The sequence below is a fragment of the Haemaphysalis longicornis genome, unplaced genomic scaffold, assembly GCF_048455015.1.
Source record: "Haemaphysalis longicornis isolate Haplotype H1 unplaced genomic scaffold, Haemaphysalis longicornis Haplotype H1 scaffold_93, whole genome shotgun sequence".
In the NCBI taxonomy this organism is placed as follows: domain Eukaryota; kingdom Metazoa; phylum Arthropoda; class Arachnida; order Ixodida; family Ixodidae; genus Haemaphysalis; species Haemaphysalis longicornis.
In genome coordinates, this window is record NW_027526466.1 from 741,190 (window position 1) to 754,113 (window position 12,924).

The window sequence follows — 12,924 nt, forward strand, 5'->3', positions numbered from 1 at the left end:
TGGAGGACTAGGAACGGGGACCGGTCCTGTTGTCGCCTGAGCTCTTCGCTAAAGGGGAGGTAGCGCTTGAGGAATACGTCCACTCCGCCGGCTCTCCTCTCGGCGAAGGCCCTGGCCGCGAAGTCGTACCCGCACAGGGTGACGTCCGAGCCGGAGTTGTTCCAAGTCTCGGTGAAGCAGAGGAGATCCACTCTCGCCAGCACGGGGTCCTTGGCGACGTCCAGGGCATGCGCCGAGAGAGAGCGGACGTTTAGGAGCGCGAGCGTGAACTCCCTGCGGCCGCCCTCGCACACCCTGCGGAGCTCCTGGTCCTTCAGAGCGGAGAGGTACATGGGGAAGTGGGAATGCACGGGTGGTGCGAAAGAATTCTTCTTGGCCAATCGCCCTAAACGGGTATGTGCTAAAGAAATTAGGAACTCTTCTTGGCCAATCGCCCTAAGTGGGTATGTGGTGCGGACGGACGGACGGCGGTGGACGCGTGATTCAGGGTCGCTTAAGAATTGCATTCGCACTTAAAAGCGCATGCATTTGAGCGTCTGCGGGGGCGCGGAGGGCGTTCATGCACTGCGTAGGCCTCAGATAGTGAATGCTACGATTCCAAGCTTATCTTATGCATTTTACAGCCGACAACATGGCAGGAGCGCGGTACTACGATAACTGGGATATTGAGAATGCCCATCCAACGACGCCATCGAATGTCAAACATGTTGTTTTACATACCGAAACCAAAACCGAAACTTGTTTGATTGCTAACCTTGGGCACTCTCCAATCACGGCGCCCCCTCCTCCCAACGTCACAGCTTAGTTTGTGCGGCCGCCGCAAACAGCGCATGGTAGTTTTTCTTCTTTAGCGCTTTGTAAAATAATTACCGATTTGTCAACCGGATGTCAAGTGTGCTAATTTGAGCCAGTCTACACAGTGCAAGCAAAAACGGGAGCGTGACAAATACAGTTCAGTGTCCCTTTAATGCTTCAAGTTCGCGCTGTGTGTGCGTGGTCAAACTGCTTGTACGCGTGTTTTTATGCACCGAGATGCAGCATTTAACGTTTTTTGTGAGTGTCTGCTCATGCAAGCCATGCTGTGCGCTCCCACAAGTTATATGTGCGCGTGTGTATCCGGGCAGCGCGATTCTACAGTCTAGTCAACTCATGGATTGAGTTCCTGATTGTGGTCTTCCGACGCCTGTCACTTACGTGTAACCGTGCAGAAAAATGCCAAAGCCAAAGCGACAGTGCAAAGAGGAAACTTGCTTTGTCCCGCTGTGTAAAAGCGGTTACCGCTCGAACAAGGAGCGTGTTTCGATGTTTACTGCGCCATCCGATGCTGCGCGGCTTGCAGAATGGGAACGCAGCATCAACAAAAAAGACAGGAGGCTGACGACAGCTGCAGTGGTTTGCGAGAGACACTTTGAGAAAAGTTGCATCGAGCGCACGTTCAGCATCATCGTAAATGGCGTTACCAACGAGCATCCTTGCGATAAACCGTGCCTGAAACCTGACGCCATACCTACGATATTTCCAGATGATCGAAAACACATTGTGTCTAAAGTGACAGCAAAGAGGAAAAACGGAATTCTTGATGAGCAAGAGCCCCCAGCAAAGCGTCGTAAGCATGCTGCGTCAAAGGTCTCCGAGTTTGGCTCAGGCATTGAGATTGCCGAATCTGTGGGCCTGGAAGGATTTGGTGCAAACACCGGAGCTCCTGAAACTCAAAACTGCAACCCAAGCTGTGGTTCTGAAGCATTAAGCACTAATACATCGCAAAACGATACTGCCAAACGACTGCCAACCCCGAGTCTCCACCCATTCTCCAGCATCTCAATTCCAGTGACATGGAGAAAGTACCTTCTGTGCCAGTAGACTCTTTAGCTTACGCCTATTGTGAAGCTGAAGAACATAACTTCGCCAACCTTTTCATTGAAAAGATGGTCGTGTTTGGGAAGCCTTCGGGAGATGGGCAAATGGTGGTGGTCACAGTGTACCTGAGGGGGAGAGAGAAGGGTAAGCATACCCTCACAACTTGACAAGAGGCCGAATCCCTCATCAAAGACGTGTCTTTGACCCATCTTTGTTACGGATGCGGCATAAAGCCTGCCTCAGGAAAGCACATTTCCTACAGAGACATGATTTTTTCAGCCAAGTGCTTGCTATCCACGAAGACCGATGGACAATCGTGTGCTTTCTGCAAGTACCAGAGAGTCCTGGCTCAAAACCAAGCACGCAGAAAAAGGCAGAGTTCAAGCAATCCTGATGGGAAAAAAAAACAGTGCAAAAACATTTCTCGAAATCTATCAAAAACCAAAAAAAGATTGGCGAATGCAGTGATACGGGTGTCTCATATGAAAGAGCAAAATGAGGCTCTCAGTGAAGAAGCATTTGACAACAAAATCAAACCCCTTCCATCAAAGCAGCAGCTAGCGGTCAAGAGTTGTTTCGTCGCTGCTCGAAGGAAGTCACACAAAGGCATGCGATACGACGATGAGTGGATTTTGGAGTGTATGCTAATGAGGATGCAAAGCCACAAGTTGTATGAGCATCTACGCAGAGAAGCCATCATGGTTTTACCAGGACGAACATGTTTGCAGAAGTACCTCCAGCGCTTCAAGGGCGGCTTTGGACGCAGTGCCAATATCTTCAATGCTCTGCATGAAAAGACGAAGACCATGGATGTTTACAGTCGTCATGGTGGCCTCCCCATCGACGAAATAAAGCTTTCGGAGCACCTGACTGTCAAATCAGCTGGTGAGTACAGCTTCACTCAATTCTTGGGACGTGTAAATGAGGAAAATGCGGTGTCAGCTGATTCACTACGATTTCTGTAACCTAGAAGTGCTTGACAATATTCACAAAGTCTTTGATTATGTTTCTTTTTATTGTTTTAGCCCTATCTGTGATAGGAGATGTCAAGGTATAAAGCAGGATGTGTCTTGCATGCTTTTTCTGCAATTCAGGTGATATTGAAGGCTTCGTAGACCTTGGAGATCATACAGCTGCTGACCAGAAGAACGTGCTGGCAGACCATGGCATGATTGTGCTGTTCCAGCCATTCATCGGTAAGCTCTTTTTCTTCTTCGTAGATTTCAACCTTGTACGACGCCCAACTGTCAGATGTTAACTGTTATCTTTCGGCAGGAAATTGGACACAAATCCTTGGTGTTTTCGCCTCAAAGGGCAATGTGAAAGCCCCAACACTAGCAAGAATCATTTTGGAAACGACGGTGCTTGCGGAAAAAGCTGGTCTATTTGTGGACTCCATCACATGCGACGGCGCCAGCTGGAACAGGAAAATGTGGGAGCTGTTCGGAATACGCGGTAAGGTTGTTTTCTACGCAATATGCAAAATTGTTCCCACTGTGTAGTGCGAGTGCAGCTCTAAATTAATATATAGACACCCACTTTCGTAGCGTGAGCTACACTGGCCGAGGTTGAGCAGTTTCGCGTGGCTCCTGCAGAGCCGTGCTGCGTAAGCGCGTCATGTGGCGTCCCGGTCCACTTGATGATCATGCGTGGGGTGGCTGGGTGTGGAACCGATGGCGTGCGCCCCAGCAAAACCGGCGTGCGCCTGTGGAACCATCGAGATATTCATCGAGTGATTAGTGAGAAGTTTAGGACAATAGTGTTAGGGAAACCTGCACCGATAACATCAGCGCCACAAAAGACTGCGGAAAGGGAAATAAGTTTGAGCAACCTTGATTGGAAAAAAGCAGAGCAAAAGGTTTCCCCCCCCGACAGCAGTGGGCCCGGACCGAATACCAATGCAACTGATAAACCTACTTGGAACTAAAAGTAAGGAATCGTTTATGAGGGCAATAGATAAGGTGATAGAAACCAAACAAATACCAGAGGACTGGTTAGAAAGTAGGATGAATTTAATATATAAAGGCAGAGGAGACAAAGCCAGTATTGATTCATACAGACCACTCACAGTAACGTCAGTGGTGTATAGATTCGTAATGCAGGCGATAACATCAGAAATTCAAGCATGGATGGAAGAAAATGAAATACTTGGGGAACTGCAGAATGGATTTAGACAAGACAGGCGACTGGATTACAATCTGTTCGTGATAACGCAATGCATTGAAATTGCGAAAGCACAGAATAGACCACTATGGATTACGTTCTTAGACATTAAAGGGGCATATCACAATGTAAACAGAGAACGGCTGTGGAGAATGCTGAAACTCCAGGGATTAGATGACGAGTTAGTACAGTTCCTTATAGCAATCTATAAAGACAATAGAGTGCACCTTACTTGGGAAGGACAGAAATGCGCCCAGCAGGTCAACATCCATCGGGGACTGAAACAGGGATGCCCTTTGAGCCCAATACTGTTCATGCTTTACATGGCAGGGTTAGAAAAGAAACTGGAAGAAAGTCAAGTAGGGTTTAGCCTAACCCATATGCTGCAAGGCGAAGTGGTACAACAGCATATTCCGGGAATGTTATACGCAGACGACATTGTTCTTTTAGCTGATAACCAAACCGATATGCAGCGGCTAATAAATATTTGCGGCCAGGAAGCCACTGACCTCGGGTTAAATTTCAGTGCAGAAAAATCAGGAATAATGGTTTTCAATGACGCTACCACCGATGTAGTGTCTATCCAGCAAGGCGAATTACCTAGAGTGAAGGAATATAAATATTTGGGAGTGTCGATAAACGAAGGAGATAACTACTTAAGTACTCACAAGGAGCAACTTAAGGTTAAGGGAAAGTGAAACGCAGCTATAATGAAGCATAGAGCTCTGTGGGGGTATAACAAATATGAAGTAGTAAGAGGAATGTGGAAAGGAGTAATGGTTCCAGGCCTCACGTTTGCGAATGCTGTACTCCGCTTAAAATCAGACGTTCTATCAGGACTTGAAGTAAACCAGAGAACGGTAGGACGTTTGGCCTTAGGCACGCATGGAAAAACAACTAACAAAGCAGTTCAGGGAGATATGGGCTGGGCGTCGTTTGAAGTTCGAGAAGCTCAAAGTAAAATATGCTTTGAGATGAGGTTGAGGGCAATGGATCAACGAAGGTAGGCAGCTAAGGTTTTTAGGTACCTATACTTGAAAAGCGTGGACACGCAGTGGTTAAGGAAGACTAGACGGCTAACGATGAAATACGGAAAGAACAGTGGGGAATCCAAAACAGCCAAGGTAACCAAAAAAGAGGCAAGGCAGATTGAAACGAATAAATGGAGGGAAAAAATGGAAGCTAAAACGTCGTTAGAGATGTACAGGGCTGAGAAGATGAACATCAGAAAGGAAAATTTCTATGATAATTCCCAGGGCAGTGCTTTGCTTTTTGAGGCTAGAGCAGGTTGCCTGCGAACTAAGAGTTTTGTGGGGAAGTATTCACAAAATGATGGGGTATGTGTGGTCTGCGGAAAAGAAACAGAAACTATGCGGCACATAGTGTTAGAATGTGAGGGTATCCATCCAAATCTACATGAAGGGAATATTGGGCTTTCAGAAGCCCTAGGATTTAAGCATATCAGTGAGGAAGTTAACTTCAAGGCTGTCGAGGGGATGAAAAGAAGATTAGAATGCTGGTGGACGAAAAGCAGAGAGGGGAATATTGCCTAGGACAGTTACCACCTGTAACAGGGAAAAGAAAGTATTTCGGGCCTAATAAGCTTTAGGGCCTGCCATAAGCAGCGCTAGTATTAAAGCAAGAGTGTAAAACATGGTTATATTAGTCCTTTTTGGTAAGATGACATGTCATCACCCCGCTTCAAAGGGGAAACCAATAGGAATCATCATCATCATCACCAGCTTAGCTCTGGGGCAATGGGTGACACTGCGTCGGAGCCGCTTGATAAATATACATGTGTCACATAATGCGTATACCGTGTGTATGTCATTGAAGTAGCAGTAAGCATGATAATCAAGCTAATCCTAGACAACCAGGAAAGCTAGAATAACCAGTTGAATCTTAGCTCACGCTACATATACCCTGGCATGACCGAGTTAAGCCACTGCTAATTTTTGCTTGAGTGCTTTCTTTCCAAGGATGCCTTGGACGTCAGTAACATGAGGCTAGCCCATGTGTTCTTCTAAAATCTCTAAATAATTTAAGAACAAGTAATTTTTTCCCCATGTTGTTTCGGTTTCAACTATACCAAACAATGGTTGTGACGCCAATATTGTGGTATAGGTCACGTGAGGCATAGAAAGCTGCAGATAATCGCTAACGCGTCAGCTTTTTTTCATTCCACCTGTTGAGGCAGGCTTACTGAAGCTATGAAGGTAATAAAACGGCGTATATTGTTATAGCAGTTTTTTTATGCTTCACGTAACGTAACCATTCAACTTTTAATTGACTTAATGCATTGTTCGGTTTTTCAAACAGAAACAGCATAAGAAATTTTTTATTTGTAAGTTTTTGATCATTCGCAAGTGAATAGAACGTAACTGCCCATGTAAGCCAATGTCTTATGCATTCGTACGAAAAAATAGAGTTGCTTCTTGGAGTCCACTGGGTGCTCGGTACTGCTCCGAACGTGGCTTGCGGAACCTTGAGAAAAGTAAACTTGGTATCAGCTACTTCACCACATTTAAATATTGGAAACATTACAGAGATACCCAATTTTAGTTTCATGTCTTTTACTCCGTAATGATGCATATGACCTCAGAAGAGTTGAAACTTCAGCTTGTTAGGTTATAACTCTGCAAAAAGGCGCAAGTGTTTGCCTCCTTTTCGTTCCGTCCCGTCTGTTGCGCTGCCGCTTTCGTACGAATGCATAAGACATTGGCTTACATGGGCAGTTACTCCAAGTAGCAACTCTATTTTTTGTCAGATTTTCCCACCTACTCAAGAATGTGAGAAATGGATTCGTTGAAAAAGAATACCTGACACCAGCTGGAGATGTCCACAGTGGTATTCTACAACCAGCCTTCGAAAAAGATCGGGCAAATGTAACACTAAAAGCGATGCCAAAAATTACAAACGCACACCTCGAGCCCAACAGCTTTCACAAAATGAAAGTGGACCTCGCGTTTCAACTGTTCAGTGACCAGGTCATCAAAGCACTGTTCATTTATAGAGAACACATTCGATCCTCATATGAGACCGTGCAGCCAACAGAAGATTTCGTGAAAGAAATGAATCGCCTGATTCGTGTGATGACATCGCGGACAAGCCAGACGGCGCTGAAGCCAGGTAGCCCAAACCTGCGGTTTCTGGAAGGATTCCTAGAATACCTGCACGAATGGGAGCAACATGCAAGGGAAAAAAAAAGGAAAAAAAGTTTGCGGAAGGTGGTAGTTTTCTGGCAGAAAACACGGCTATTAGTCTAAGGGTTACCATCACGAGCACACTGCGCTTGTTGTCCTATCTGACGTCGACTTTGGGCTTCAGGTATCTTTTAACATCCAGATTGAGCCACGATAAACTGGAAAACCTGTTTGGAATCATTAGACAGTCATCAGGGAGTAATGACCACCCGACAGTTTCGCAGTTCCTGACCACGGTCTTGCATTCTACAACCTAGCGAAGACACCTAGAGGAGGAAACTGTGCCCCGGACGTGATCAAGGCACTGCTGATTCCGAATGAGCTCCGTGAAATGACGAGAACGTCCCTTTTAGACAAAATGGATGAGCTTGACCACAGGAATGTCGGTGAAGCTGATGATGTAGTTCAAGCTCTTGTGTCTAGCGGTGACCATGCGTCGTACACAGAGAAAAAGAGCAACAGTGCTTTGATCAGCTACACAGGCTATGTGGCAAGAAAGATAATTGCAAAGAACTGTTGTCCGCAGTGTGCAGGCTGCCTTTGTGTAAGCAAAGCTGAAGCAAAAGCTGAAGCAAGTGCCGACACTGCTTCGTACTTTACTAGCCATTTCGACAACGGGGACCTCGTGTATCCTAGTCAGAACTTGTCAACTGCTGTAAAGGTCATGGAAGATGCATTTACCATGTTTTTTAGCAAGAACAAGCTCCATGAGACGAGTTTGCTTGAATTTTCCAGTGAGCTGCAGACACTGTTGTTCCCTCAGCTCGGCTGCCCAGAGCATGAAAAGGAAATTTTATCTACCGTTGTAAGGTTTTATGTTCTGTTGAGATTTCGGTTTTTTGTCAAGGGCCTCAACAATGAGCGCGAGGGTAAAAGGTAACGGCAAAAGTTTCTTAAAATGCGGCGCTGCCAGTAAATGTTGATCGACTGCGTGCTCTGCTCTTTGTGTAATTCGTCATGTGCCTGCGTTTGCTAAAAAAGGCAACAAGTGTTGTGCGATCTGTTTTCTGCATTGTTCACATGAATGTATGAATAAATGAACATGTGTGTTCGAAACTTGAAGTTGTGCTCAACTTTATAAACGTTTTCTGGCCAGCAACAATGGCTGAATATGCCACCCCTAGCCGAGGGCTCAAAGCAAGCCATGAAACTTGCAGTCAGCTACCGTCATAATAGCTGCTGTCCGGAATAGATGAACCATAGCCTCCTCAATAAACTCCTCAATAAAAGAAATTATGGCTGAACAAAAGCAAAAACGCACCAGCCCTCTTGCCGGCGTTCCGAGGGCTGCGCGGCGCGGCCCGCACCCACCCAACAGCACCCACCCGCCTGACAGCGCTCCAAGCGGCGGCCGACGGCATTCATCGCTCGCGGTGCCTCCAGGAAGGCCGCGGTCGGCACACTAGCCAGTATATTCTAGGCACTGTACCAGAATGTAAAAAGGCCGAATTTTTAGATCTGCCCCCATCATAAACTTTACTGACGAAGAGGGGGGAAAGGTCAGAGGGAAGGAGCCCTCTTTCCAGAGCCCCTGTGGCACTTGCCCTGGTCCAGGCCATGTCGACCAGCTTGCGTTGGTCCTCCAGGTTCCCGCTGGCCAGGGTTGCATGCTATGTTTCTTGAGAAGGTGTGTTGTTCTGTGTTTGCCAAACGATGGCACAATTGCATATAGTGGGGAAGGGGTTGGCTTTCTCTTGCACTGGTAACCATTTTCGCTGGGAACATTAAGGAGAGTGTTGATTTGTGCAGAAAGGTGTTTGGATTTTCTGAGCGTTTGGGTGTCAGAAGCATTGAGCTCTTTATGTGGCACGGTTAATTCTCCTTTCTAGGCATTTTCGGGAAAGGCGTTTACTGCAAGTTTCATGCAGATCAGGCATGCAGCTGAAAGTGAGGTTCCTTGCGAGGGCGCCTTCCTCCAAAGGGAATGCTGGCAACCATGGCAGCGAGCCGCACGGCTCTGGCCCGCCTCGGCGTGCTGCGGACACGTATGTAGCGAGCGAAGTTTACTGCTGCGCTCGACACGACTCGCACCACCTGCCGAGCGGCAGGGGAGACCAGGTCGTCCTCGAATGCCCAACGATTACACCTGCCCCCAGAGCCAGCCTCCGTCAGCAGCTCTCGGGCTTGCAGAGGCTGGAGGCACTGCGGGGGTGGACATGGGGCGTTGCGGCCGTTGCGGAAGAGGGACAGCTGGAACAAGGGCGGCAGCACGGAGCGGAACAGGGCGAGCTGCGAGTAGTGTTCGCTGACCGATTTGTCTATGTTAGGAACAGCTTTTTTCTCGGCTACGCGGCATGTTTCCACGCAGTGGCCACCCGCTACAACACAAGGCATAGCCACATCACCATCACAACACACCTCTACCTGTACGTGGGATGCAATGAGGTATTTGAACACTTGTTTCCTGGCTAAAACAAATAATACTTTTCCTATTCCTTTATCCTGTTTCTGCATCACGCGTTGCGAGTCCTTTTTCGTGTGATTGGGCTGTTCCGAACTGCACGTTATGGTTGTAGGCCTGACTCGGATGATCCCCCACACGCAGCTGCCATGTCAACGGCACCGGCTTGGGAGGCAGACAAAGGAAACCGACGGCAGCCTCCAGGGGGGTTTATTCCCAAACCCCCCCCCCAAGCGCTCCCGTCTTCTTGCGTTGCTCGAGCGCTGCCCGTGGACAATGCTCGGTCCAGGCTGGAGAGGAAGTCACCGGGTCACTCTGCCGTCCCTGCTGTCCCTGCTTGGCATAACCCACCGGTTGCGCCCAGCACTGCTGCCGAAGTCCCTCCTTGCCGGCGAACCAACCCTTGAGCTCCTTGATTCTAAGCAGCAGTAACGCCATCTCACAAGACGCAAGCAATTCCCCCCGCGGCGCAAGCTGGCCGCGGTGTCGTCGAAGAGCCGCGCGGGTCTCGGGGCGCCGACCGTGTGCCGAGTCGGTATCGCAGATTTCCACAACATCCACAACAAGAATGAAGTTTTGTGGCGCTGTTCGAAATATAATCTCCACGAAACACCAGCGAGCAGAAGAATGCCGGCAATAATGCAACAAAACTTGCACCCATAAAAAGATATTTAGGTAGCTGCAAGTTTTTCACGCCACGTGATGTGCAATACATGAATGGTAGTGCCACCTTTCAAATTCCAGAAAGTTCATTGCCAAATAAGAATTATTTCCACCAACTTATTCAGAGATTGGGGGAAATTGAGCCTGGCCAGGTGGCCACTCTCTGCTCCCCCCACATAGCTTGCGCTCCTTTCCCTTTCGCTCCATTGCCGAGGTGCTGGACTTTCCCACCATCTTTCAGGCACAACCGTTGCCTTTCTTTGCAATGGGACAACGTGTTCAGCCTGAGATGTGGTGCTATGGACAGAGGTGTTTTCCTGGCAGGAAGATCAAAATAAAAGTGGCATACACAACGTCTTGCCGAAGCACTGGGAACGAGGACACAGCAACGCCCTTGTTGCGAGCTTGCTGAACCAAACAAAAGCCCCCCACGAATGTCTCTCTCCAATTCCACCTGCTTAGCACTACGTCAAGAGCAAATATGTGGCTAACCAGAAGGGCCCAGAAATGCCAGTCAGGTCCACCTACCTGGCCATGTTGCCGGTGCTCAGCAAGGACCCCTTCTGGCGGGTGGTCGGTGCACGCCTGTAAGTGCACGAGGGAAGGAACAGTGACTGCCCACGCACAAGTTGATCACAGCGTACAAGCACAGCTGCACACTTTCCTGGGCATGTGGCATGTGTGTGGCGACCCAGAACAGTCACTGGGCACTTTTGAGTGGCGCAAAGAACAACCAACAGAAACCACAAAACATGTTCTCTGATGTGGAGAGAGTGAAAGGAAGAAAATGTTATTGCTTCTTTTTTCCATGACTTGGAGACGGGGAACTGCTGCAGTTCTGTTAGGCAGGGCTGCTAATGGCACTGTAGATGATGGTCACCAGGGGCTGCATTCTCCAGAACGACAGGCGTCACTTTGAAGCAAAGCAGCATTGGTGCGCAAATGCCGCATTGCTTCAAAGTGACGCCCGTCATTCTGGAGAATTCGGCCCCTGGTGGTGATTGTACGTGGAGCATGTGTTCCGAGCGCTGAGGTGTGCGTGCGTGCCAACAGGATGCGTTCTTGGTTAAGTGTGGCATGGCAGTAGCTGAACTGGGGGGGCCGGCTGGTGGTCTTAGGCGATGCAACCGTGCCAACGTTGGTGGTTTGCACTTGCCTGTTTAGAGTAACTACGACTCTCTTGTTTCCTGCGTGGAAGCATGGAGAATGGGAATCGCTCAATCGCTAGCAGCAGAAACACATTCCTGTACTCCAGCGTGGGAGGGTGTCAGTGATGGACAGTGACTACTGCACCCATGCCGTACCGTTCGTTTTATGGAATCATGGGGAAGGGGAGTGGCGAACCCCTGTAACCGGAGCCATGAAGGGGCCCGCAATGCGACCTGATCGACAAGCCGAGGGAAAGTGACAAGCCCTTGTAGCCCAATTACTAGGGGGCTAGGGTGCAGAGTGACGGGGAGCTCCGCAGAACTTGCTCCCCAACCGACCACTACACCCACGCTGTACAGGCGCACACGGGGGCCGAGGAGTGTTGCGAGAAGCGGGGAAGGGGCCTATTGTGTGTTCTGGTCGGCGGCTTGGGGAAGTGATGAGCCCCGGTAACCCAGTCACCCGGGGGCTAGGGTCATGGGGAGCCCTGCACAAGTGCCCCCCGGGTGGCCCTTAGCCTCCCCGCTGGGAAACGGCGAGTCCTCCGGAAGGGGCTGAAGCGAGGCTAACAAGGGCCACCCAAAGGCTGCCCCTTCCTGTCGCTCAGGCAGGTGCAGCCCCACTTTGATATTGTGTGTGGGGCCACGTTCCACGATTTGGTCATGCTTAGCGGGTGCCCGCATGTGTGCTCCATGGGCCAGTTGCTTTGCTCGTTCACTCCCCGCCGATCCCATGTGCCCAGGTACCCAGTGAATTTTGATGTGCCCATTTTCTGTGGCTAGAAATGGCAGTGTCGATGAAAAGGTGAGGAGTCCGCTTGCAAGCAGGTCACATGCCTTTTTGGAGTCTGTGCAAACATTTGTAAGCGTGGCAGGGGGTCATCGTTCAGCCTATTGTGAGTGATGATGATGATGATGATGATGATGTTTGGATTTTAATGGCGCAAGGCCAACTAAGGGCAAAGAGCGCCAAACAAAAGTGATTACATGAGAGCAACATGAAAGTAAAAGTAAAATGTTTCAGTAAAAATAAACGAAGTAAAACACAACGCACTGAAGATGGCTGGTGTAAAGGGCCAGGTTGTCAAGATGCATGATAAGAAATGAGATGTAAAAATTTTACCTCGGTAAGAAACTCAAAAGCACGTTTGAGTGACAACATGGGCTCGTCTCCTAAGTATGATGGGTGTTGTGGAATATGTCGTGTGTATAGTTGTGGGAAGTGTTTGTGTCGTGTTATGTCAAGTGCCTTGCATTGAATGAGTATGTGGATTACGGATAGGCCCTCTCCACACCCGCTGCACATGGGTCTTGGGGATCCAGTGAGCAGGTGGGAGTTTGTTGCATGTGTGTGGCCTATCCATAACCTTGCCAAGGCAACTTCTGCGTGTCAGTTGTGTGAATCGGCTGTGTATCGTCCCAAGTGTGGTTTTACAATGTGGAGTTTGTCGTCTGTCTGTTCACTAATGTTTTTGCCATGTTTTACGTA

The 12,924-nt window shown here is 48.8% G+C and overlaps 1 protein-coding gene and 1 pseudogene across 2 annotated transcripts in view; one reads left to right on the forward strand and one right to left on the reverse strand.

Annotated features, from left to right (window-relative positions):
- LOC144154796 (uncharacterized) overlaps positions 1-12,924 on the reverse strand; it is a 111,718-nt gene that overhangs the window by 84,238 nt on the left and 14,556 nt on the right. Inside the window, exon 3 of one of the 2 annotated variants that reach the window (XM_077685897.1) lies at positions 10,816-10,872. The exons of the other annotated variant lie outside the window; for it this stretch is intronic. Within the exon in view, the coding sequence (XP_077542023.1) occupies positions 10,816-10,872 (57 nt within the window). The remainder of the gene's footprint in view (positions 1-10,815; positions 10,873-12,924) is intronic. 2 annotated transcript variants of the gene reach the window in all.
- On the forward strand, positions 1,213-8,139 carry LOC144154797 (uncharacterized; annotated as a pseudogene).